Consider the following 26,628-nt stretch of genomic DNA (forward strand, 5'->3'; position numbering starts at 1 on the left):
CATTAAACTATGAGAGAGTGTCCAGAGGAGGGCAACAAAGATGGTGAAGGGCCTTGAGGAGAAGCTGTGAGGAGCAGCTGAGGGCACTGGGTCTGTTCAGCCTGGAGGAGATGAGGGCAGACCTCAGTGCAGTCACAACTTCCTCGTGAGGGGAAGAGGAGCGGCAGGCACTGATCTCTGCTCAGTGAGCAGTGACAGGACCCAGGGAATGGCCTGGAGCTGAGGCACGGCAGGGTTAGGTCGGATATCAGAAGTCTTCACCCTGAGGGTGTTTGGGCACTGGAACAGCTCCCCAGGACAGTGGTCACTGCATCACCTGAGAGGTTCCAGAAAGGTTTCTGGACAATGCTCTCAGGCACACGGTGTGACTCCCGGGGTCCCACGCAGGGCGAAGAGCTGGACTGATGATGCTCCCGGCTCCCTCCCAACTCGAAGCACTCCGTGACTGCGCGCGCAGCACGCCCGCCCTGAGCGAACCCCCCCGCCGCGCGAGCCCCGTGCTGCGCATGCGCGGCACCACCCGGCGGAGCAGAGGCCAAGGGTGAGGGGCCGGCCCCGCCCCGCGGCAGCAGCGCCATGGCGGGTGCGGGCAGCGGGCCCGTGCCCGGGGATGGCGCCGGCCCGCCCGCCACGGAGCGGGTGCTCTTCCCGCCCACCTTCAGCGTGTCCGAGATCAAGAACAAGCAGCGTCGGCACTTCATGTTCCTTCGCTGGAAGCAGCAGCAGAGGAAGGTGGGGCGGGCTGTTGCCGGGGGGCGGGGGAGGCCCGGATCTGGCGGGTCTGGCTAACGGAGCGCTGTTCCTCTGCCCGCAGGAGAAGTTGGCCCTCAAGAAGAAGCGGAGGAAGGAGCGAGAGGCTCTCGGAGACAAAGTAAGGGTTCCGGCCGCTGGAGCCGGTGTGGCGGCGTGGCCGCTCCTTCCCCGCCGCGAACGCGGCGCTGCTCGCCAGCCTGAGGGTCCTGCAGCAATGCCCGGAGCTGGGACTCCTCAGCTTCGTGAGCCAAAGGGTTTCTCCACAGACTTCAGGGAAGTGGAGCAGTGAATACAGTGAGGGTGATAAAACACTGCAACAGGATGTGGAGTGGATGCCCTGCCCCTGGAAACGTTCAAGGCCAGGTTGGAGAGGCTCAGAGCAAGCTGGTCTGGTCGAAGATGTCCCTGCTCACTGTACCGGAATAGATGGCCTTTAAAGGTCCCTTCCAGCCAAAATGTTCTATGATTGTATGCTCTCTGTGCTCGCTGGCTGTGCTAGCCTTCAGAGACACTGTTGTCTAGCGGAGGTATCAAACAGCTGACTTCAGAAACCTTGTTGCCCCTGTGTTAAATGATGCTATAAGCAGGCAGGATGAGTTTTAAACTTAATGACATAAAACCACTCGTGAAAAGTTGTCTCTGATGTGATTGCTGTGGCATTTGTGTTGATATTATTAGGAATTATACTCCAATATTATTTTTTGTGTAGATTAAAACAATCAGAGCTGACCAGACCATGCCCAGACCAGTTATCTGCTGGATTCCAAGCCTAGCCATGAACAAAGGTTTTGCTTCCTTCCCTGGACTGATTGAAGATAGTCAGATGTGAGTTCCTGTATTACAATAGTCTCACAAGAGTAGGGTAAACATTAAAGGCTATTAGTCATTGAGTTCTACATATCAAGGTTAAAACGTGTTGCAATTAAAAGCACAATCCTTTTCTTACACAGAAGAAATAAAAATGGAAAGAAAGTTCCCCTGTTTTTTTGTTTTGTTTTGAAAAGTGACATTGTTCCAGTGGTGCTTCTCTCCATCTGATGCTCTCTGGTGTCCCAATACCTATGCATATTTTAATCAAAGTTATGTAACTTCTTTTTTAGAAGTGGCATCAAGTAAATAATAGTTGCAGTTCTGTGTAGAAATACAAACAATATCGTGGTAGTATGAATGTGGTATTTGCAATGCATTTAATAATGACATCAATATGTAATGTTAATAAACTTCATGTATTTTAGGCACCTCCAAAAGCTGTACCAAAGACCATTGAAAATCAGCGAGTGTATGATGAAACCACTGTAGATCCCAATGATGAAGAGGTAACTGCATGTGCTAATAAGTTAACCATTTTTGTCTAACAAGGGACATAAACTGATTGATGAAATGGAATAATCCCCAATTTCCTGTTAATCTGTTGATGAATTACTTTTTACACATGATGGGTTTACTAAGAGGTGATGTCATTCTTTCATTATCTGTACTAAATAATTGCTTTTTGCAATACTGACATTGGTAGTAAAAGCTGCCCATGTTCATCACACTAGATTCTTAAAAATGTGAAAACCACACGCCTTTGGGTGATTAATTACAGAATAGATCTTGTGAATTAAAATTTAGATCAGATTGAACAATTGTTCCTCAGGTATTTCGTACATGGTGGATTTAACAAAACTTCTGTTCTTCCAGGTCGCTTTTGATGAAGCAACTGATGAATTTGCACCATACTTTAATAGGCAGACTGTTCCCAAAATTCTTATTACAACATCAGACCGACCTCGTGGGGTATGTATATTTTACTTGGAAACCAAATGGCTATAAGATACCAGGGTTTTCATCCTATGAAATGTTACATTAAAACTGAAAAGAATAGCTTGCACATGGATTTTATTTTATTTAGTGCCCAACAATATCCTCGTATGTGTATGTAATCCATTGGTTTCTCTAGCACTGTTTGTTTCCTCCATTAAAAAAACCCAACCTTGTGCACATGTTCTTGTATTGAAATGATCAGTACTGCCTGACTGAAGAGATTACTGACATTTTTGAAAACCATAAAAGAAATTTCTTTAAAAAAAAAGTACACCTCAAGCAGTTTATCTGAAAACTCAGACATGAGTTCATGAAGAAATAGTTATATTGTATTTTGAGATGCTGTGAACTTTTTGTAAACCAGTGTCCTTTATAAATGGCGAGTGTGGAGAGTATGCTTTTTGCATTTTCCCTTTTTTTCCGTGATGGAGGAAGGGGAAAAAAAAAGTCCTTAAAAAAAATCTCTGGTGTGCTGCAGTCTTTACTGCAAATAAGTGTTTTTGCACTAACTGAATGAAATAATTTAATAAAGTAATTTAATAGCTTATCTTCAAATCTTTATGAAGATACTGGAAGTAATATATGCTCAGGGAGTGTAGTTGGAATGACCAACCCTCTGTTCTAACAACTGAATTCAGTGCTGAATTCTGCACGCTGCAATTGAACTCCCCTGTTTTGCAGAGAACAGTGAGATTCTGTGAGCAGCTGGCTACTGTTATACCCAACTCACATGTCTACTATCGAAGAGGACTGGCTTTGAAAAGAATCATTCCACAGTGTATCGCAAGGGACTTCACGGATTTAATTGTCATTAATGAAGATCGCAAAATACCAAGTATCCTTTAGTGTATTTATCAGAGAAAGAAAACAATTCTGTCGTGTGCATCAGAGATCTACTTTTTCTGTTTTCTTTCTTTTCACAGTGCAAATTACAGAGCTAAAAACTCACTGTGCCAGCTTGAGTGTCTGATGGCTAATGGAACTTGGATTTATTGAAGAAAGTGTGTAGATATGTTGGCACTTTTTTGTTGATTGTAATGCACAGATAAGCGCTGTTATTATTTCAGTAAATTTAAGAGTTTGATTAACAAGTTTTTCTGACCAGGAAGATCCTTTTTTTTTTTTTTTTCTGGCTAGATAAAACATTACAAATTCATTAAATGAGAAAGCAATAGAGGATAACCCTTGTTAGCATGTAATGGACATCCTTCCAAAAGCTAGTTAACTAGTTTGGGAATGAATGTTTGAACATAAAACAAAACCTTGGGCATAGATTATGGATCTAAACCTCTAATGTAATACTGCAGTTTGCATTGAATGTTCCTTTGTAAATGATATGCTCGATTTTACCAGCCTTTTTTTTAACTTGGTGCACAGATGGTCTTGTTTTAAGTCACCTGCCTGATGGTCCAACTGCCCATTTTAGAATGAGTAGTGTGCGTTTGCGTAAAGAAATAAAGGTGAGACTCAGAAAATTTGAAAAATAGGTTATCTGTTGGTTAATGATAAATACATCCAGTCTACTTCAACTGTCAAAACTGCATTTTGATATGATTCAGCTTGACCTTGTAAATGTGTTTTTTTGGTAAGCTAACAGGAGGCTAAGGACTAGTGTATTCTACTTCATAAGCAGCATATTTCCATTTTCAAGCTTATTTGCTGTATTTCTTTAACTGCCAAGTATTTTATAATCTGACAAGTATTTTTAAACTCGTCATTAAATAGGAGATGATAACCTACATCAGTAGGAAGTACCCCATGTCTAGCATACACACAATAGGGTATATAAAATCAGCAGTGTAAAAGGTTTCATTAGATGTAGTTTGTCTTGAATAAAACCTAGTTGTTCTTGTTCCTATAGCCCTGTCACCTCTTCTTAGTATTGCTTACTTAGCCCTGAGTAATTTGCAGTAAAATGTGTTTTCTTCTTTGAAATAAGTAATCTTTAATTAGTTTTTATTAAAGAAGAAGCCCATATACTCTCAGTCCCATATATCCCTAGTTGTTGGTATGAGTACAGAGGGAATACTTCTATGATAGGTAGAGTGCATTATCTGCTACAACAGGTTCTGCTAAGAGTAAAAAATGGTGCAGGAGAAAACATAAAATTATTTGTGCTTTTTCACTGAATTTATATTGTTGAACTAAAGATCCTTATGTTACCAGCTGCTCCTTTACTTGTTTATGAACTTAGGTTGTGTTTGAAAGAATGATTAGGGTGTGTTTTTGGCCCTGTCTTCCCATTTCAAACACTTCTTCAGTAATACATTAAAATCCTTTTGTATTCAGTCTGTTCTTTGCATTCTTATTTGATTTCAGCGAAAAGGGAAGGAGCCCACGGAACACGTCCCTGAAGTGATCCTGAATAATTTCACAACGCGGCTCGGCCATTCCATCGGCCGCATGTTTGCTGCTCTCTTCCCACACGATCCTCAGTTCATTGGAAGACAAGTAGCTACATTTCACAACCAGAGAGACTACATCTTTTTCAGATTCCACAGGTGACGTTTCGCACAATACTCATTTTCAAGTGGGGAGAGAATACTCTTGTAACTGAATTCCTAATTTTCATTATTTTTTTCCCCAAGATATATCTTCAAGAGTGAAAAGAAAGTGGGAATTCAAGAACTTGGGCCACGTTTTACATTGAAGCTGAGGTCACTTCAAAAAGGAACCTTTGATTCCAAATTTGGAGAATATGAGTGGATTCATAAGGTATGTCTTAGTAATGATAATAGTCCTGCTTGGGGAGGCTAAATCTGACATGAAATGTAACCAAAAATCTTATCCTAGAAAAGTGGTATAAATACAGTTCTCAGTGTGGAAGTATTTAATTTAAGTATTTAGAAGTATATTTCAAGAGTCATGCAAAGCAGAAATACCCTGCTTTATTTCAAGTAAAAAATAAAAATAGCAAGGACAATGAATGTCAATATACCATAACTACATATTTGCAACTCTACTGTACAAGAACTACATTTCACTGTCTGCTCTGCTATAAAATGGAGTGGTCATCCTTGTTTGTGTTTCATCCTGTTGCAAGAACTTGCTGGTAAACAACTTTTCTTTTAAATTTCAGCGTCGAGAAATGGACACAAGTAGAAGAAAATTCCACTTGTAAGTGAAATATGCCAATTGCTGGTGACCAAGAATACAGCAGCTGCTTTGAACTACGGATGATCTGGGACTACAACTAATGATAATGATACTGAACAGTATCAGCTGCAGAAAGACAAACAGCAAAGATTAAAACTTTCTACAGCAGCGGATCAAATAGGACGTGCCTCTCTTCCTATTTGTAGCCAACGTGACAAGGACAGTGACTTTCCAGTTTAGTGGAAAAACTATGGCTGTGTTTGAGCAACTTAGAATTTAGCTATCACTAAGGATTTGCCAGAAGTGCTGCTGTGCTGTAGAGAGATTATGCTTCACAACAAAGACAGCAACTATGTTGGTTAAACAAATTTTCAAAATAAAATATTTCTAGTTTTACAGTTTTGTTTTATTTTTTCTGTTAACCCACACATCTTCAGTTAATCAGGTAAGAGATAAGTATTTGAAACTTATTTCTAACTTACGGTATGCTGTTCCCTGACAATATGGGGATAATTTTCCATAAAGGTTCTCCTGTCCAGAGAACATGGAGAAGGCAGTATGCAGTCCATGAAATCCATGGTATTTTATTTCATTAGCATTTTGCATAAAATAGGCATGTTGCTGAAGTTACAATATGCATAACTCCTACATTCATCTCTTCTCTAAGTATCACATTGACAAGAGGTCTGTGTACCCAAAGCAGTTGAAAGGATGGGGAAAGAATTCGTAAAACCCCCTTACAAGACATTCATAAAGCTATCATCTAAAAATGCTGCTCGGTGACTATGTGAGGTCTCTGAGCAACAATTAATGGGTTTTCCCCATTAATATTTTAAAAATGCTTGTTCAGCCTCACAGCAACACTCGAGTTTGTATTATCTGCACATAAACTACTGTTTTGCCTTAAGTTGGCACATTCACTGGCAGCTAAAAGGTCAAGTTTTCTTTGAGCTACTTTCTTTTCATATACAGCTGTAAGTGCTTTATCATATTTACCTAATAACTTACTCTATTTGCCTTCTTATTTATCTCCTGGGGTAGAATTACTTATTATAATTTCCTCTGTCTTAATGTGATGTCTATGATATGGCACAGCTGTATAGCTCAATTATAAACAGTCCCAATTTTTTTTCTGTTCTATTTCTGTTATGCTTCTAAGTATGGTACTTCTGCAGCCTCATTGTTCTGAAGGACTGTTAACCCCAGGCAGACTTGGAGTAGCAGAGAATATTAACACTCCTCTCTGCTCTCCAGAGTGATGCACTGATTGAGGTGCAACCACGCCCAGAAGTTAATCAAATTCTTACAGTAATTTCAAGACCAGACTAAGTCAAGACACTTTTATTTTTTTGCTTGATGTATAAAACTGATTCCCGTATGAAACAGAAATACATAACTAGCGTACAGTTCATCTGGAGAGGTAGATGGTAAGAAGTTTGACGACAGTAGCACTTTTAGAGTTAGATTTGGCACATTAAAGCTAAGCTTTTTTACAGACTTCAAACCAGGCCACTCCTCGAGGCACTCTGTCCATACACACATCAGCAGGTAGGAAAAGATGCTAAAAGATCTGAAAAACAAAACCAAAATCTAGTTAGAAATGTATCACTGCTAAATGAGGCAAATCATACTTATGTGTTAAGAGTATGCCATGGACAACTATTTAGGAAAAACAGCTCTTTTTCCACAGCTGTTTTATTAGTTTCAAAAATAAATTTTAAATCATGCCCAAAGATACAATAAGATAATCAAAGTTTTTATAAAAGAACTGAAGCTTAGTGTCTCCTTGAAACCAAACTGTTAAGTGGAAGGATAGAAGAAGCTGTTCCCAGTCACTTTGTGCTCACCAAAACAGCAGGTTTCTATTTTGCCTTTGAAAAGCAGGGAATTTGTTGTATAACTAACAAATTACACTTCCTCTTCAGTGAGGTGGTGCTGACTGTGCTTACAGGAACACTACTGGTTCATCAAGAAAACACAAGGAATCACCTCTTTCCAGGAAGTGCCTGCAACACATACTGCAAAGTGAAGGAGTTTCACATATAAGTTGTGTAACTAAAACAGAAATTAGTTCCACTCCAAAGGCTGTAACAGAGAAATAAAATATTAAGCCTTCTTTGCCCTGTGTATGCAGGTGTGGTGTGAGACAGAGGAAACATTGTTTCCCTACATCCACACTTAGGAGTCCAGGAATTTCTTAACCTTGGCAAACCCCGGTGGGGAATTGTATGTGTCACAGATTAAGTACAGTTTATTTGGCTTTGTATAAATTATCAGTCTATTATGCTTACAGATGATCTGATTTCTTCCTTGGATTAGTGCTTACAGCTGGAGCTACACTTGTGTAGCATCCAAGAGTATTTTTAAAATAACAGTCACAGCAAAAAATCACAATAGAAGTAACTTTAAAAGCTACAAGAACTCTAAAGCGCATTTCAGTTATACTGTTGTAATTCACTGCTCGAAACAATGTGGTTAGTGGTTTTGCTTGTTAAATAGTTAAGGATCAACTTCTATACTGTTACTACTCTGGTCTTTAAACATGGTTATACTGCTAGCACACACATCTGGAACTTTTCTACAGTCTGCTTGAGGGGAGAGTAATTTTAACAATTCAATCTGACTGTGGTCACCTTTCTATAAAGCTGCCTAACAGCACAATTTACATCTAGGAAACTACAGTTCTTTGGATGACAGAAGTCAGCCACACGAGCAGAATTTTTCAAGGTTAAGACTCACTATGAGATTTTTAAGGATTGTGAACTACAGTTAACTGTGTAGCAGGTGTTTTGAAATAACGTCTGTGCTCTCATCTCCAACAAATTCAAGTCAAGGGGTAACAGGAAAAGGGAACATGGTAAAATCATCATGCATTTACTGTGGTCAAAATAACCAAGTTATTGTGACTCTCTGAATTTTGGTGAAACTATTGTGGATCTAAAACTCACCCTTCTAAAGAGGTTAGCCTAAAATCTAGTCACCAAAATGGCAGATGAGTGAGTAGTCTTCCTGATGATAGCAGTAGTGCTAATGAATCTATGAAAGTTCTGGAATGAAAAGCCAAATGAGTATTCCACTGTTTCTAGTTATTTAAACTGCTACCCCTGTAGTAACTTACTTGAGTGGCATATGGGCTTTTAAAAGTAAATACTTCTTAAAAAGTATATACTTTTTTCTTTTGGCAGAGAGGGCATCTCCCCCCCCACAGTGGTCAGTGCTCTTCTTGGGGGACCACCACCACTAATCTGCTTTTGGAAGTGTTCTGTAAAAGTTTAAGAACTGAAATCTGTTTTATCTGCCACAATCAGGATTCACCACATATATGCTGTCAGGTGATTAATTCAGTGTGAGAAAAGGGAAATAAGACCCTTACAGAGAGTACAGCACAATTACTGTTCAGCTGGGTTAGTCCAAATAGCAGCTCAGTAGTAGCTGGTCCCACCATTTTGCTACAGCAACACAAACTGGTGGAAGCTCTGCAACAGCAAAGTGCTGCTCATAACACCTATGGCCAGCACGTGTCCAGTACAGAGCTGTGACCAGAAAAGGGGAGAAGGGACCAAAAATGGGATCTAGACCAACACCAACTGCACAAGTCAGATGTTACTGAGTGCCTTTCATAGAGCCTGTCTCATTTAAATGACAAAAGAGTTTATGAATTGTAATTGAAGAACTTACCACTGAAAGATACTGAAGTAGTTCACATAATTACAAAAATGAACAAACTTTCTGGGGTCTGAATGGATTTGTACTTGATGATACTCCCGTCAGGAGGGGATCATGTTGTGCATTCTGCAGGCAGAACTGCTTCAAGTCAGCTGCAGCTTGAGAAACCTAGTTATAATAAAAGCTGGCATTAGAATTCACTGAACACTCTTCACCGAGGATGTGGTTTTTATGTTGAAAAGTATAAAGAATACTACTAAATTATTCTGCAATACAGATTATGTAGATTTTATGCAATAATTTCATTGTAGTTTTTTTGTTTCTTAAAGACAAGAAGATGAACAATGTAAGAATGAGAACTGATTTGGAAGTTTTAGTTTCCATGTCAAACTTTTAAGTATGAAGGGTGACACATGAGCAAGATCTTGGAAATGGCTTTATTAAATATATAAAGATCCTTTTTCTACCATAAACAATTCAAAAATACTGTCTTATGGTTTAACATGTTCTACTCGACTGAACTTATATTTCAGGCTCCCTTGGAAAGCCATCCTTATGATAAGATAATGGGGTTCTGAGCACCCTTATAAGGGTTTTTTGGCATGCTGTACCTTCCTAAAAACTGAACAGTGAGAAACTTTTTGTCTTGCTTTTCTTTGCTGTAACTCTGAACTCATCATATAGAACGACCGAAGTTTCAAAAGTTGCATCTTCCACTGACACTCGGTGTCTGCAGTTTGCCCGGTTTCTCTGCCGTGCCAGGCGCGGTCTCGCCCCGGCGCGGCACAAGTTCAATGCACTTGGTGTGCCTGGCAGCGACATCTCCATCTTGCCGTGCCGGGGCCAGCCCAGCCTGTTGTGCGCCCCGCCTCGGGCGGCCTCTCCGCAGAGCCCGAAGAAAGGGCGCTCCTCGCTCCGAGGGCACGAACGGGCAGCGCGGGCCGCGTCCATCGCCCCGGGGGAGCGCTTCGGCCGGGGAGCGGCCCCCGGGCCCGAGGGGCGGCGGGGAGCGAGCGGCCGAGCCCCGGGCAGGAGTGGCGGTGGAGCGGACGCGGCTGCGCTGCCGATCCGGGCTCGCCTCGGCCGCGGAACCCCGCCGGAGCCCCGGGAGAAGCCCGGGCGCCGCCGCCCAGCCGGGTCCGCGGGGCGGGGCAGGTGGGAGCCGGCGGCCCCGGCCCGGCCCCGGTGCGGCGGGCGCGGCCCCGGAGCGGTGAAATGGCGGCGCGTCCGCCCCGTCCCGTCGCGGCTCCGCGCTCACCTTCACGCGGGTCACACTCGCCTCCAGGCGCAGCTGCTGCACCACCTTCTTCATGGCCGCCACGTTGGAGGAGCCCGACATGGCGGGGTCGGCGGCGGGCTCGGCTCGGCACTCACGGCACTCCCAGCACAACTTCCCGGAGCGGCCACAACTCCCGGACCGCGGCGCCTGCGCACCCGGGGCCGGGCGGGGCCGCTCCGTGCGCCCGGGACGGGACCCGCCCGCGGCACAGAAATAACCCCCGCCCTCCGCAGTGATGGTGCGGACTGGAAGAGGGGGCTACTTTCACACCAAGGTGGCCAATCTGGGCATAATATCCACTGGGTTCCAAGTTTGGAGGTTATTTTGAGATGCAACGAATGAAGTTCCTAGCTTAGTTCGTGCCAGCGGTTTGAGTGTTGACTGTAGCCTGGAGGATCAGTTTGCTAGTCCTAGTTCATTGCAGAAAGTGCCCGGGAGTGGCAGTGAAGTGAGGCATGGGGTGACATCATGCGAAGTGCAGCACCTTCCCTGTACGCGGGAGCCGTGGCAGGAACCCGTGCTGGGCCTGCTGTGGCGGGCAGTGACGGGGCCCTGATGGGGTGTGTCACTCGGGCCATTTGCGGGAGCTTGCAGGTAAAGACACAGGCCCTGTTAAGTAGGTATCTCCCACTGACATGAGGAAATCTTAATTCCACAGCACCAAAGTGAGACTTGGAAGGTCTGGTCACTTGTGCTCAAGAGCAGGTGGATTAGAAGTAGCTGGGGTAGAGGCAGGAGGAGTAAAGAGATATCCTGTTGAGAGCAGAACAGCACCTGAGTTCAGCAGGCTGAAAATCCAGACAGGTTTGTAACCTCAGAGGGGCTGGAAGAGCCTTCAAAGCGAAAACACCAAGGAAACTCCTAACAAAAAGAGAAAGATGGAAGCAAGCTTTTTAGCAGGGCCTGTTGCAATAGGACCGAGGGAATGGTTTTAAACTGAGAGGGTTGATGAGAGATGAAAGGAAGAACTTTTTTACACTAAAGGTGGTAAAAGCCTGGAACAGGTTAACCAGAGAGGTGGGAGATGCCCCACCCCTGGAAACATTCAAGGTCAGATTGGACTTGGGGGTCTGGACAGCCTGGCCAAGTGGGAGGTGTCCCTGCTCACTGCAGGGCTTGGACTAGCTGACCTTCAAAGGTCCCTTCCAGCCCAAACCGTTCCATGATTCTGTAACAATGTTAGGACAGAACCAGGGTTATAATTTATGGAAGTATTTTTCTGACATGGTTGCCCAGCACAGTCACATTTCCTTGGAACACTGCATTTGGCTGGCACAATAGGTTTGCTCCAGTTCACAATAATGATCACTTTATCAGATCCAGGTCCTGCAAGAATCTTGCTTTGTGGGGATTTAGGTCTGCGTTTTTAGGAAAACAGTGGAATTGAGTAGAAAATTGCATACTACCAAAGTATTTTTATGAAAGGGGCGAAAATGTTAAGAGGAAATGCTCTAGGGCAGATATCTTAGAGGCACAGGGCTATGATTTAGCAATTCCCCCAGTTACTTAGGTGATACTCACTTGTGTAGAAGGTGTGGTTGATTCTGTTTGCATTTAGCTGGAAGCTTTCTGCCTCAGCACAGACACAACTTCCATTATCATGAGTGGAATAAAGATCAGTAAATGAAAAAAAAGGATATTTATGCAGTAACTTCTGTCATAACAGATTATCATGAAACTCATTCTTAAAGAATGCTTCAATCAAAAAGAAAATTAGAAAGCCCAACTGGCATTTGCTGTGGTCACATAGAGGGACCAACATGTCATTGAGTCAAATGAGACCTCGAACTTCACAGGTGAGAGTTTTTTCTACTTTTCCACAAATATTTTTTAGACTTCACAAACAAAAAATAAAAATACATTAAAATAAGGTTCTAGAATACCTGAGAGGAAAAAAAAAGATGTGCTTTTAAAATAGTATATATAGAAAGAATTATTTTCTAGTTCATATTGAGTAACTCAAGACTTGCAGAAATATTTAATATAGCTTATTTGCATGGCTTTTATTTAAAGGGAAGTATATCATCCGTGTCAAAACTATCTGATTTTTACTAAAAATATCAAGAGCTGGAAATTAGCAGTGCAACAACTACCATGGGTCCGAACACAGCCCAAGTGAACCTTGCTCAGAGCCAGCTTAGTTATTCTTTTTGCAGACATTAGTAGGAGCATTTTTGTGTTTTCAAGGTAGCTAATATAATTAACAAGTCAGAAATATTTTGAATTTTTTTTCTTGATGACACAATCAAGTTGTGGTGCTATTTGAACCAAGCTTTCAGGACTTTGCATTTTTTATGAGATGAAGGAAGGTAGGATTTCAGTTGAGGGATTCTTGTAGTCATGACATTCTCCAGAGTATCAACTGGTTTTGGTAGGATCTCTCCATTGCTGTCACAGTGATACACAGCAGTAGCACAGGCTCTCTATTATCTCACTTCCATTGGAGAGCCTGTTCTAATGTGACTTATTTTGATGCTGTCAGCTGGCATTCAGTCACAAATTGCTCTGCTGTCACTCTTCTCACAATCTATCATCACTGTGAGACAGGGCCTTACTGTTCTAGTCCCTGTGCTAATACCAAGGGAACCATTCCTGCCTAAAAGAATTAGAAGTCCACCTAAACACCTAAAAAGTGTATAGGAAGAGGATGATAATACATTTACATCTGTTCTTTTTTCTAGCTATTGGAACTTCATGTTTTTTATGTCCCAGCAGAAGTGTGGAACTTCAAGCTGAATACAGTTCCTGTAGCTCTTTCTAGCAAATTTGTCTCAGCTGGATTTATAAGGTGAGTGTAGTTTTAGGTTTCATGTGTGTGGTGGGTCCTTCACACTGTCCTTCAGTCCAACTTTTAGTCTAACTGTTGCTCTAGAGAGCACAATTACATCTGCAGCAGAAACTCATTGTCTAATTAAATTTCTGGAGTGTAAGTGGTGACCATAACTAACATTATGTTAATTTGTACTCTATCAGGCTTAGCTCCCTTGCAGCCCGTGGTGTAGACATTGAAAAACACTTCCAGAGCAGTGCTAGTATTTCTGCAGAATGAATTTTATTGTAAAATCATATCTTATATTCTTTCTGTCTCCTTGAGCCTGATTATCAAAAGCTGGAATTCTTTTGGGCAATGGGCCAGCTTCAAGACAGTGGCTTTATGAAGACAGGTTTTGTCTGTCATTTCCCAGGAACAGGGGTATGATGATCTGAGCTCTCTGAGTCCAGAGAAAGAGCTGATGAGTTTTTCAAGGGGAAGCATTACAGCCCATGAACCAGCAGCATTTCCTCTTTCTTCTTGAGCAGTGAAAGGCTGTGCACAACACCATGTATTGGGTGTGCTCTCAGGTAGCTGTTTAAAGGACTTAGTGAAAGAATACCCTGGTTCCCAGTCCTAGGCTCAAGCCTGGCACTGAGAGTTGCATTTTAAATCAGTCATAACTTTGAAAGTTTTTTTTTATACTCCTAAACACTTTGCTCACAAATTCTAGTATCTAGTGTGGTGAGAAGTTGTAGAAAAATCAGATAATGTAAAGATGTGTATTGAAACTGAGCTTTTACATGCACCTTGTCTACATCTGTGCAAAACCTGTCAATTCAGCTAAAACTGCAGGGAATAGAGGTTTTAATTAATTTAAATTGAGTCTTGTATTACCCACTTAAGACAATATACAGTGTAGCTGAAAAGACTGACAGCAGTCAGGTATGAGCATGTAGGGTAGAATGTATTCATTCTCACAGCTGCTTTTGTTGAAAGGCTGCTCAAAACCATTCTCTGGTAAGTGCATATACCAATAAGTGCATATACCCATTTTGTTTGCTGTTCTAGTGTGCAGCAGAGGGGCAGAATAAATGTCTGAAGTGGTAACCTCATTTCATGTCATGGACATCTGCCACTGCCCTATATTTTCTAATGTAAATTTATTTCACTGAGGCATCAAATTAAATTAGATTCCTCACTGATTTCAGTGGGTTTATATCTGCCTGGGTATTGTTGCTTGCTAATGACTCTTAGATAATTACTAATTAATTCTTCTATGGGTACTATGCAGTGCTGCAGTACATTAGCATTAACAATAACTAGTACCTGGCCAGTGAATTACTGCCTTTAAAAACACAAAAAAAACCAAAACAAACAAACAAAAAAAAAAAAACCAAACAAAAAACTTTAAAACTTCTTTTATTATAATCCAGGAGAGGGAATGGCAGCCTTGCTGATATTCCTGTGGCTTGGATGCTGCTGATAGCTCTGTTCAGTCAATCCTAGTGCTGTCTGAGTCAGCTTTCCAAAGGATTCCTAGGTCAAAGTACAGGCCACTTCCATTAGCTGTGAAATTAGAGGAAGATATTAAGGGTGAGATTGTCTATGGCCCTGATTTCTTGTTCCCATGAACTTGATTTCTTAGCCTCTGTGAGATTTTTTTTTTTTTCATTCCTCATTCCTCACCACAGAAGCCAAATTTTATTATTTCTAGATGAGATGGCTGTAATGAACTCTAGTTTGCATTACTTTTAAAGGGACACCCTGAAGCAAGTGACTGGTATGTGACTGTTTCCTGCCAGCCAGTGGCAGCAAGTGACAAGCTAATATTATTGTATTTTCCTAGCAGCTGCACTGGCAAATAATTTTGCGATAAAATTCTGCCCTATATCTCAGGATCTGGATACCTAGATACTTTCCCCCCATTAGATATTGTAGATGTGTCCACTCTGCAGACTTTGGTCTCCTCTGCCTCGTGCCTGTGCTCCAGGGCAGTTTTATGATCTTGAGGAGGTTCCTGTAAGTCCAAGGTATTTGAAATAATACACGACAAGCCTTGTAGCCCACTGCAGTATTGTGTCCATGCGATGAAAACGGCAGTGTTTTACTACGTGCTTGAGGTGTGAACTGAAGGCCTATAGGGCTGCTTGCAAGAGCAAACAAACCTTGACAGGGTAATGTTGAAGACCTGTTCAAATGGAAGACCTGGTAGGTTCTTGTCTATACTGTCTGCTGAGAATGCCATGTGCTATCCCCCAAGCTGTGCCTGTGCGTTGCTTGAGGAGTGAGAGCTGCCTGGGCCAAAATCATCCTACCACTTAATCAGTGTGGGTGATTAACAGTCTCAGGCCTTCATTTGTTCCCTGGTTTCTTATATGGCAGCACAGAACAATTGGTATTTGGTATGCCTCTGGCACATATGGATTTATTGTGCAGAGATGCTTTTTATTCTGTAGTGATCTTTCTACTGAGCTCATTACCTAAATATTTGCATACTTTCATGTAGTACATTAAATGATGCAATTCATATTTGTGTCAGCATTCTCATCCTCAAATCATGGTGGAAATGTTCACATTGCAGTGTTTGGTTTTTATTTAAAATACATTTCCATGCGCACATGCACACACCCATCTGTGAATTTGTGCTGGAGAAGACAAAAGCAAAGGAATGTGCCTGCTGCTTAAAGTGGACAGTGCTGAAGGCTCCTCTGGCCCTGGGTGCTTGAAGTGAATGTTCAAGAGTCCTGGTCCAGCCCCATGAAACTGTGTCACTTAAATGGAAGTGCATGACTATAGCTTCCAGAGGTGTTGCTATTCATCTGCAGATGAGCAACAGCATTCTGAAGAAGTGAATTTAATATTTTGTCTGCTTCCTTATTTTCCCTCTGTATGAGGCTGGTACAATGTGAATCTTGCTGGTTAAAGTTAGGACAGCCCTTACAGTGCAGTGTTCTGAGTGCCACACCAAGACCCTCTGGCCTGTCTGTAACTGGGTTCAGTTCTAGGACATAGTTCCCAGTTTTGGTCATTCTGTCTGTGCAAGCCAGCACGTACAGACCATTATCTTCCCCCTCCTACTAACTAGGCATCATTATTTGATCTTACAGATGTATTAATGAATGACAACATTCTAGGGTGTCTCCTCACATCACATTAAGAGTGCTGCGGGAGAGGCTTGGAGAGTACCTGGGTGGAGTGAGAGTTGCAGATAAATTCAGATTTTTAAAATGCATTGGGAAAAAACTAGCACTGGTAAGTTAATTTTTTTTTCTTTAGTGTTCTTCTGTTTTATAATGTAAAGCAGAGATTTGATTCCTGCAGATGAGATAATATCACACAAAGTAGAGATAACTTTAGGAGCACTGTTAGCATTTCTTTTAAACATGCTGCAGCATAAGCTCTTGTCAGAGCATATCTGCTTCCCTAAGTGCAAAGGCAAAGCTGGACAGTTGTATTAGAAATACCCTTTAAAGCAATAGGTGTAATTAGTTGCTATCCATTGAAAATATAATGGTTTTGATAAGTCCATGAATTAAATGTGATAAATCTGGTTGCATTAAAAAAAAAAACCCAAACCCATAAGACCATTACTACCTGTACACAGTTGAAATAATTCAGTTGACAAATTTGCAGTGGAAGGTCAGTCAGAGTTCCTCTAATGGCTCCTGCTGTGACCTGCTCAAAAGCATTTAAGACATAATTCTCTGAATGAAAACTTCTCTAGATGTTCCACTGTTTAGTCCAATAATACAGTCTGAGATGTAAGTAATAAAGCCCCTACATGTGTGAATCATAACTGCTCCTCACATCAATTCTACATATATACCTTACAAAGTATAACTAAAGATTAAATAAACTTCAAAATTAGTCCAACTGAAAGTTTGTTCATGTAATACACAGAGATTTAAGTAATTTATATAAGTATAGAACACTTTTTCCGTGTCTCATTTCACCTCTTTCTCATGGATTTGGAAATTAATTAATTACAATCAGGAAATTTGGTGCCATTCTTTATTTCATTTCTAGTTGAATTATCTAGTTGAATATCTAGTTGAATAATCACTCTCATAGAAGATTAGAATAAATACTAAGTCATATGCAAAAACTAGGTGGAAAAACATGAAAAGAAACTTAAAAGACTGTGATACAATCTAAAGTGGAAAGTAGGCATATGTTTTTAGTGAATTGAGGTCTTCTTAACTGGATGATAATAAGTAAGATGATTAATTTTCTTCCCCACATAGTTCAGAGATAAATGGAGAAATTTTCCAGCCTTTATGATGTCAGCAGATGAATAAAGTATTTTATGTTAATAGAGAATTAAATATACTGGTAACATACATGAAGATTTATAGAGAAAAATGAAATATAGTTTTTCTTTGAGGTATTTACTGTTGCTTGATGTTTAACTTTATAACAAAGTGTAAAGCAATAAACCAACTGCTTTATTTGTTGTTTAGGGTCATGGTAACCTCATAGAATTACATCTCCATGATCAAATATTTGTTGAGTGTTCTCTCCCCTTAGTCTTCTGTTTCACAACTCTAACAATGTAAGCAGAACTAAGAACTGTGCCCTACTTGCAAGCAAGGGTCTTTTAAATGAAAAGATAAACATAAACTAAATTCATGTTCATTTGCTCTTCCTTTTTTGCATATAACCTGTGTGTTTAATTCAATATAATTATTTGAATGTAAGCTCAGATTTCTTTTCCTTACATTGGAGCACATCTTTCAAATATATGTTGAGTATTTTAGAGTTTGTTTTAAGGACAGCTGTTGAAATTGAAAGTGTACGTCAGAAAAATAATATGAAGGAAAATGATAGATATGAGAAGACATAGGATAATAGCTTTTTTTCCCATATACATTCAATATTTTGCAATACTGTATTAGGTAAATAGAGAAAATTATGTGAGACTCAGCATTTCTATTCAGATTCAGCTTGAAGCAACTTTTGATAAAGAAAGTTGAAAATTTTCTTTTCCTGTGACTGTTGGATCATGTCCTTTGAACCATAAGAGAAAGTGCAAAGGATAATAAAACATTCAGTACGTGCATGTAATCTTGTGGGTCTGATTAAGATTTTGAAAAATAGACAAAGTTTCAGAACTCTGTCAGAAAATACAAATGTAGTCTGAGATACTTTTACCCCATAAGGCCACTGCAGATTATCGTGATGATGATAAAAGAATGCAGTATGTAAAAATGACAATAGAATGCATATGTCACATGCAACACTATTGATGAAAAGATGATTTTATTTGTTACACTTCCATACTTTCTCTTCCGAGGTGAAAGCAAAGCAGGAAACAGAACTGGAACTGAAGTCATTTGCTCCTCCTTATGTAAGTACTGAGTGGCTTGTAAGGTACCATTTTCAGAAACTTTATATTGCACATTTTCTTTGTCCTGTCTGATGTATATACGCTGTAATTTCAGGCACTTTATCCTGAATTATATTTATTACCTGGAGTGGAATATTTTGAAGATGTTTATCCTTTGCCATCATTACCTCAACAAAAACATCATGTTAGTGAAGAAGCTAATAGGTTTGGTCATGGATCAAGATTATCCAGCCTTTCCCAACAGAAACCTGAAAAAGGCAAACCAGTTTTACAAAGTATACAAAGCAGGCATCAGGTAGAAAATCTGGAAGTGCCCAGTCCTGTGGAATGGGGTGAGAAAGAGCCTGTTCCAGTTCCACACACAAACAATAAGCAAGACAATAACAACTGGATTCCAAAAAAACAGTTTAAAGAAAAAGGTGCGCTTAACCAATATAGTGAAAGAGGGTGATGAATGAGAAGAAAAACAAATATTATGGTTAACATTTACAGTAAAATAATATCTTTGTTTCATATTATCAATTATTATGCAGATCAAAATGAATCTGATGGATCTCTCTTCACACCAAATCATTCAAATCCTGCAGACCAGGAGTCTGGAAAGTGTGACCTGGTATTACAGACCTCTGAGCAGAATCATTTCAGCCAAGATCAAGAAGACTGCAGTGCTCCTAAGTGGAATTATAAAGCCACAGGAACTGCTCTTACTCATGTAAACCACAGTGAAGAACAAGGGCAGGGTAACGAAAGACCCCAAAATCACATTAGATATCAAAAGGGTACACATGTTTGTTATTGTCTTTTTTGCTAAAGCAAGAGTTCTAGAAAGCAAAGTAAAGCTAAGTTTTAAGAAATCTGTAATTAAATATCAGAACAATATTCAATTTTTTAAAAATAATGATATCTTTCAAAGAGATGTGGTTTTACCTTGTGAATCCTCCATTATCACTGTGTGCTCATATAGAGAAACACTTTACTATAGTTGATACATTTGTCTAATCACCAGAATTAATCAGATAAAAATTCTAATAACAAAAATACCTTTTTTTTTTTCCTTGATTTCTTTGTTCTGTTATTCATGGAACATTTCCAAATCCTAGAGATAACACCACTTGCTGTGCTGATTCACTGAATTTCCAGAACAGGTTGGAAAGTCCAGTCATTGACAGTCAAACCAGCCTGATTTTTGCAAGTGTAATCTATGTATTTTTGTCATCACTATCCTGTCACAGAACTAGTGAACATGCAAAACAATGAGCATCAAAAAGATACCAAATTAAGAAGAGACAGAACACAGGATGCTGAAATTCTTAAAATAATGGAAGACCAAACTACAGATTCTGTCCACAAAAAACAAAGGTTAGCAAAAAATGCATCTTCAAAAATAATGGATAATGTTAATTCCCTGACACAAACTTACTTTATAGACTTCAAATAAATGAAAGGAAAGGAGGGGAAAAAACATTTTGGTCAATGAACTTTCACTTGTTTTTTTTTTTTATTTTATCTTAGCTTGCAGCAAAACAGAACTAAGAAGACTAGAGTTGGTCTTGGTGAAAAACTGGATAATCAGGTATGTTTTTCAAGGTAACATTCCTAGTAATCTTGAGCAATAAATATAGTTCTCCACCTAGAAACAGTCTAATTTTGTAAGACTGGTGACTTTTTATAAATGTGAAAGATTTGACAATAATTGAGAAAAGTTAATTCATGCAGTGCTACTTAGCAGATTTTCTAATTAATATCAACTATATTTCTAAACAATTAAAATCTGCAATTACTAGTTTTAGTTTAGAAATTGGCAGTTTTTGATTTCATAAATAACAAACCAGGTGGCTGTTTAAAGGCCCTTAGTTCCTGGTCTTGCATGGGTCTCAGTAACTTGGGGATTATGGGCATGGACAAGAGCCATTAGCAACAGTCTGTAGTTTTGTCTGTATGTTCTCTGTGATGGAAGTGTTCAGTGTTCTCACTTTGTTTGCAGAGACCCAGGTGTTTGTAATTTAGTGGCCATGTGTGCTGGTAACAGAATAAAAAAGCCTATCTGCAGAAGTCAAATTCAGCCCTTTCGGTCACTCAGGCCACTTTCAAGGCCTGTGTCTAATATAACTATTCAGGATTATGGTTGTGTACTTACAGTTGTGTCTTTTGACTCTATAGGCAGATGAGAACAAGCAAAATCATCTTACTTGTCCTAAAGAGTGTATTTCAGCTCCTAGTCCACCTTTTTTGGCACTTACTGTAAATCCAGCTCAAGTTCCTGTAATTCAGGCAGCAAGTGAGTACATGGTTCCAAGAAATTGCAAGGAAGTGAACATTTAATCAAGACTAAAGAGTCAATGAAGACATAAATACCTACAGTATACATGCCTTAATTCCCAGTATTGTTACAAATTTTAATTTATGAATAGAAAATTCCAGGTATTTATGGTTGCATGGGCTGTCCTAGAGCTTGCAGGTTCCCAGCATTAGAAAACCCAACTTGTCAAGTGGATGGAAGGAGAAAAGGAGGGAGATCAGATGAAATACTGCAGGCTCCAGTGAGAAAGTAGCAAAGAAAATCACAAGTAGTGTTGCTGAGGAGGAGGATAGTGAGAAGTTAAGTGTTAGACCTATTGTTGCAAACTACTGGAAGTCTGAGATACTGTCCTGCCAGCTGGAGTTTAAGGCAAGATTTCTCTACAGTTTATATTGCAATGTATTTTAAGCAGGAAATAGTCTTTTGAGGGCTTTTTTTGGCTTCATTGACAAGAGTTTGCAGTGTATGGAGTGAATATATCTCTTGATTACAGAGTTTTAGTGATATATTGTCTAAACATATAGAAAGATGTTTGTGTGTGTGTGTGTGAGTGCCTGGATGCATGCTGGATTTCTCCCTTTTTCTAAAGCACCAGACATTCTGAAAAGTTAGATTAAAATGAAATCTGATTAAAATGAAATTGTTTCTACTGCTTGTTCTGACAGAGCTTTTGGCATAATTTGTGATGAGTGCATTACAAAAGTCTTGACTGATCCTTTGTACTTAGGGTATTGAAATGCTTGCTAAATAAAATTATAATATCTTTAGAAAACAAGATGATAGAACAATTGAAACAAATGAAGGAAGACAGAAGGCACATGGAAAAAACTAGAGAAGAACTGAGCAAAAAAGCTAAAGGGCTACTGGAACAAAATAAGCTGAGGAGATACCATGGTACACTTTTAACTTATTTTGGAATTTGGAGTGATTGAGAAATTACACTGCAACCAATGTGAAAATATTTGTCTCCTTGTCAGTGAGCTTAATTACAGAGAGAACAGTTTGGTAACCAATAGCTCCAAGAAGACTCATTTTGTGTAATAGCATGCTAGAAAAATTCAAGGTTGCAGTGTTTCCTTCCACTTTTTTTCTTTTTTCTTTTTTTCTTTTTTTTTTTTTTTTTTTTTTTTTTTTTTTTGTGCCATATTTTATAAAGTTAAGGTTATTCTGGCTTTCCTAAACTATTCAAGTTGTGTCTCATGTATGTGCTGTGCTCAGAGAGCGACTGCAGGCTGCTTCTCTCTGGGGCCCAGGGCAGCTTGGCATATTCTAATCCTGCCTTTAGCTCGCAGGGTTTGTACTGTGTTGATGGGGCTTCAGGTAAATTGCAGCATGATAATTTTTGTTCCTCTTATCCAATGGCATTCAGCTTGTGACATGGAAGTTCCAAGCCTGTTGTGACAAGCTTGACCAATCTTGATTTTTAACAAGGTCAAATCTCATTGACATTTCACATGAATTTTCTTCATAAAATTATTTTCAAGTTTATACTTAAAGCTATCTTCCCTAAGACATATTCCAGATATACAGAGATGAGATTTAATAATTTTGATGTTTTGAGAGCTTTCTCTTTGTGCTTAAAGTCTCAAATATTACTTGTAGCTTGTTGAAAGGAGACAAGCTAATTCCTTCAGTTATTCTCTAAGGATATGACTGCACTGCACCCTGCAGCATGGGGAATTTGTATTTAAAAAAACCCCAGACCTGGGTGTGTGAAGCAGTAACTCTGTAGTAGCAATTCAAGCTAGAGATAAGCCCTAAATAGCACCTGCATTGCCTTAACTTATGTTGTCCAGTTAGCTAAAATAAAGGTTATTTCACAAGGATTCAAACAGCTTCTGAAGGGTATGTAGGAAGCATCAGTACCTCTGAATTTTTTATCAGACCTGAAGAGTTTTGTAAGTAAGGGCAGGTAGCAAGCATGTTTCTTTACAAGGTATTAAAGAAGGAGCATTTTCTGCAGTAACAGCCAGCTGAGTCTGTATTTAATACCCTCCTAAGACTGCCATGCTGACAAGCACTCTCAGTTACCTGGCATAGAGTCATCCTCCAACAGCTGAGCTCTTCTGGGTAAGTTTCAGTTGTCCTGCTTCCATAAAATATGCCTTGAAAGAAGGGATTCATTTAAGAAACTGCAGATATGCAGTGGCCATAAGACTGCCACAGCACATGCAGGGGCATTTATGTGCCACCTCTTGATAGGACATTGATAACATAGGTGGAATCATAGTAATGTGTAAAGGTAACTGTCTGCCATAATTTGGGAAGTCAGTATAAAATGAAGCTGTTCAAAATCTCTGGCCATGAAGAGCATAAACTTTGCCTAAATCTACAATGCTACATTTTCTGGGACAGTAGAGCTGTGGACTTCAGACTGTGCTGGGCATACCACTCTTCACAGGCCAGGAGCACTTAGGTGCTACAGAACACCCAGGCTGAATAAACTTTGGGTTTGGACCCTGTATTTTATCTCAGTGGAGAGATAGAGCCTTTTGTTGCAGGTGTTTGTGTGAAAATTCAGTTGCATTTAGAGTGAATGTAACTTTAATGAAGATTTTTTCACTAAATGTTTATTTTAAAGAAACCTCTTGCCATGTTTCAGTGTGTGCATTGGCCAGCTGAAGCTTGGGAGGTGAGCTGTCATGGCTGTCTTCAGCAGACCTCAGGAAAAGGTGAACAAGACCAAACACTATTACTGTTTTCCTGTGCAGTGCGTGAGGAATGGAAGAAGAAGTACTTTGAAACCAAGAAAGCTACAGTTTCACTGGAGGACACTTTAAACAAACTGCAACAAGATTTAGAGCTTTACCACCAGAAATTGATCTTGCAATTGGAAGCCAGAGACAGCCAAAAGCGACCAAACAAAACAACAACCTCCAAGGTATTTGCTTGTATTATTTATTATCTCTTTTTTCACTGTCTGAGGTTTTCTTGTATAAAATATATATTAAAGAAGCAGATTTATCACCAACCAATGACTTGTAAACTAGCTTTAGCTCAATGATCAGACAGAATTCCTTCAGACCATTTGTCTCAAAGAGACTGCAGAAGTGCTTGAGTCTGAGCATTTGTTTCTTTCTGCTTTCTGTTGGTACTTTTTTGTAACAAAATCCCCTTCTGTTCAGTATGGTTAGTGGATTGTTCAGTTCTACTTTGTTTCTATCATCCAAGATTTCATACAAGGAGGCAATGAATGTTTGGAGCACACAAAACGTAACTGTAGCTTTTGAAGTGGTTGCACTTCAACTATTGTAAAACTGTGAGTTTCATAGGAAGTTCAGAGGGATTAAAAAGAGAAAAGATAAAAGAAAAGGAGGAAACACCCTTTCCAACAGTTGTGTCTGCTAATTTTCTAAATGCATTAATGGAAGCAAGGCTGTTGACAAAACTGAAGCTAGCCTAGGAAAAATAAATGTCCCTCTCTTGCATCTGAAAGGTGTGTGCATGTACAATCTTCTAAGAGTATATATTATATACAAACATGTATTATTTGAACTATCCTGAAATACCTACAAAATAAAAATATGAATAGGGTTGACATTGCATTACTGGCTATGTCCAGATACATTATTTTGAGGGGCATACCAGGGGTGGGGTTTTTTTGGTCTCCCTGACTGGGCACATGAAGGATATGCACAAGGCACCAGTCCCACAGCAGTTCTGTAGTGGCCAGCACCCCGAGAAGGGAGCCAGGATTTCCTGAGCTCTTAGGCTGAGCACAGGGGTGCTCCCCAGCCCTCGTGAGCAACGTGCAGCCAGGCAGGCATCAGCAGGGTGGGAAGGCAGGGGAGTTGGAAAGAGCCTGTTGGAGGATTGCTTCTGAGTGGTGAAGTAACACCCAGTCAGGGAGCAGATGCACTAATGCTGCACTTGGAGGTCTGTTGTTGTTTCACACAGAATTACACAATCATCCGGATTGCTACAGTGCAGCATGAACTCCATCATCTGAGGAGGAAGCTAGATGATACAAAAATGAGACTCCTAATAGAAATTAAGGTACTGTGGCTTTTAATTAGAACAGTCAAAATGTGGCAATGTATAGAAAAAAATTAGAACATCTCAATTATTAGATTGAATTGCTAAACAGTTCTTGGTTTATGCTGTTAGTTTTAAGGTGTTAGGTGTTGTGACTTTAGCATTTGAGCTAAATCACTCCAGAACACAGGTTGTTAGATGATTTGGAAGGTACGGCATTCAAACAACTTAGATACTCAATGTACTATGATAAGTGTGTGAGCTAAGGTTCACAAACTTATTCATAAAATTTGCATTTCATTCAAAAGGTAATTGAAGAAATACACCTGGTGTGGTGAGGCATTGAGCAATAATAAATAGACCATGACAAAAAAAAAAAAAAAAAAAGTCTAAGCAAATGGCAGACCTCTTCATCTGCTTTATTCAGTATCAGTGTTGCCTATGACTTTTTGGAAGGAAGAGGTAGTATAGGCCTTCACACTGGACAGCTTTCCAGCTCTGAAAGCTAATAGGAGTGTTCTACATCACAGAGATTGCCCATACTCCTGTTAACTGGGTACTCCAGGGTGGTTGTAATTATTATGACTTCCATTGTCTAGCAAGGAGTGGAAAGAACAATTAATTTGCAGTTGTCGCAAAAACATCAAGGCAAAGTACAGAACAAAGTAGTGCTAGAGCATGTAAAATTTCAAAGATGAAAGATATATCCTGTATTCAGCCATTCTGTATAAAATTCAGTCTTAGTTATATAAACCTATATGCATGTCAGCTCCAAAAAAAGCTTCCTTAAATTGCCATCCCTTAAGTGATGGGTTCTTTTGCAGATGAGAAAGCAGGCAGCATCTGATTTACGAGCACTGAGAGCGGAACTGACACAGAAGAAGATTCATTCCACTTTAATTCTCCAGTCCAGAAAATCAGGAATTTAAGAAGATGACATGACTAACATCTGTGAAGTCTACAGCAGCTCTCCAGTGTGTGTAGAAGAGAATTTCAGAGCATTTGTTTGCATGTTCTTGAAGTTACTTTGTAAAAAGATATTAACTATATAAATGTTGTGGAATTTGTATACTAGGCTACTGAGGTAATGCAGCTCACTTCTTTTTATATTTCACTTGCTGTAAGATTAGTCAGCTACTTAAACATACAGTTTAAGCTAGTAACATGTCTAAAATTAAGCTGTTATTTTTAAAGTGCAAATTAGTTACTTGTGTAATATCCCAGTGGTATGCTGATGTTCTTTCATTAACCACATAGCTACTAAGAAATAAACCTAAAATCTGTAACCTCCTGTTCTTAATTTTGGTCTCCCACATTCCATTTCTACAGTTTCTCTAGAACTACAGCAACAGTAATCCTTTATTTGGCTATTTACTGGAGTATGCTTTTGCCATTATAAATATGCCTATCTATAAATTACCAGTGTATCATTACTGTATCATTATGAAGCATAAACAAAATCTCAGATAAACTCACTTTATTCCATATCTAGCTGGTTTTGTTCCCTCCTTTATTAGGAAAGGCACACGGACATTAAGTGTCTTCTGCAGTTTGAAAGCTTTCTCTTGGACCAGTATAAAGATGATCCTGCCCCAATTTACTCTTCCACATTCTGCCTTTCCTTAATTCCAAGGTCAAGCATGCCCTGAGAT

The 26,628-nt window shown here is 39.8% G+C and overlaps 3 protein-coding genes across 5 annotated transcripts; 2 read left to right on the forward strand and 1 right to left on the reverse strand.

The window, feature by feature from the left end:
• Positions 1 to 541: 541 nt before the first annotated feature.
• RPF1 (ribosome production factor 1 homolog) lies at positions 542 to 6,051 on the forward strand. Its single transcript, XM_053950664.1, has 9 exons — positions 542 to 732; positions 815 to 871; positions 1,989 to 2,069; positions 2,437 to 2,532; positions 3,241 to 3,394; positions 3,937 to 4,019; positions 4,879 to 5,060; positions 5,148 to 5,274; positions 5,639 to 6,051. The coding sequence occupies exons 1-9, from the start codon at positions 577 to 579 to the stop codon at positions 5,678 to 5,680; spliced, it is 978 nt and encodes a 325-aa protein (XP_053806639.1). The 5' UTR covers positions 542 to 576; the 3' UTR covers positions 5,681 to 6,051.
• Positions 6,052 to 6,980: 929 nt separating this feature from the next.
• On the reverse strand, positions 6,981 to 10,767 carry GNG5 (G protein subunit gamma 5). Its single transcript, XM_053950665.1, has 3 exons — positions 10,580 to 10,767; positions 9,334 to 9,489; positions 6,981 to 7,225 (listed from the first exon to the last, which is right to left on the reverse strand). Exons 1-2 carry the CDS (start codon positions 10,658 to 10,660, stop codon positions 9,364 to 9,366), a joined length of 207 nt encoding a protein of 68 aa, XP_053806640.1. The 5' UTR covers positions 10,661 to 10,767; the 3' UTR covers positions 6,981 to 7,225; positions 9,334 to 9,363.
• Positions 10,768 to 12,324: 1,557 nt separating this feature from the next.
• Positions 12,325 to 26,427, forward strand: SPATA1 (spermatogenesis associated 1). Of its 3 annotated transcripts, XM_053950606.1 has the most exons (13): positions 12,325 to 12,396; positions 13,282 to 13,388; positions 16,490 to 16,607; positions 18,649 to 18,702; positions 18,797 to 19,121; positions 19,236 to 19,481; positions 19,935 to 20,061; positions 20,215 to 20,275; positions 20,863 to 20,980; positions 21,770 to 21,895; positions 23,713 to 23,882; positions 24,899 to 24,997; positions 25,801 to 26,427. In XM_053950606.1, the coding sequence occupies exons 1-13, from the start codon at positions 12,361 to 12,363 to the stop codon at positions 25,903 to 25,905; spliced, it is 1,692 nt and encodes a 563-aa protein (XP_053806581.1). In that variant the 5' UTR covers positions 12,325 to 12,360; the 3' UTR covers positions 25,906 to 26,427. The 3 variants fall into 3 exon arrangements, with proteins under 3 accessions (XP_053806581.1, XP_053806579.1, XP_053806580.1); XM_053950604.1 differs by lacking the exon at positions 21,770 to 21,895; XM_053950605.1 differs by lacking the exon at positions 21,770 to 21,895 and having other exon boundaries at positions 19,236 to 19,442.
• Positions 26,428 to 26,628: the final 201 nt, after the last annotated feature.

This window comes from Vidua chalybeata, chromosome 9 (assembly GCF_026979565.1).
Source record: "Vidua chalybeata isolate OUT-0048 chromosome 9, bVidCha1 merged haplotype, whole genome shotgun sequence".
Taxonomy (NCBI): domain Eukaryota; kingdom Metazoa; phylum Chordata; class Aves; order Passeriformes; family Viduidae; genus Vidua; species Vidua chalybeata.

Coding starts and splice junctions, on each gene's coding strand:
- GNG5 (XM_053950665.1), bottom strand. CDS start 10,660: ATGTCGGGCTCCTCCAACGTGGCGGCCATGAAGAAGGTGGTGCAGCAG. Junction 9,490..10,579: donor CGAGTGTGACCCGCGTGAAG/GTGAGCGCGGAG, acceptor TATTATAACTAG/GTTTCTCAAGCTGCAGCTGA.
- RPF1 (XM_053950664.1), top strand. CDS start 577: ATGGCGGGTGCGGGCAGCGGGCCCGTGCCCGGGGATGGCGCCGGCCCG. Junction 2,070..2,436: donor TAGATCCCAATGATGAAGAG/GTAACTGCATGT, acceptor CTGTTCTTCCAG/GTCGCTTTTGATGAAGCAAC. Junction 2,533..3,240: donor CATCAGACCGACCTCGTGGG/GTATGTATATTT, acceptor CCTGTTTTGCAG/AGAACAGTGAGATTCTGTGA.
- SPATA1 (XM_053950606.1), top strand. CDS start 12,361: ATGTCATTGAGTCAAATGAGACCTCGAACTTCACAG. Junction 18,703..18,796: donor AGTCATTTGCTCCTCCTTAT/GTAAGTACTGAG, acceptor CTGTAATTTCAG/GCACTTTATCCTGAATTATA. Junction 24,998..25,800: donor GACTCCTAATAGAAATTAAG/GTACTGTGGCTT, acceptor GTTCTTTTGCAG/ATGAGAAAGCAGGCAGCATC.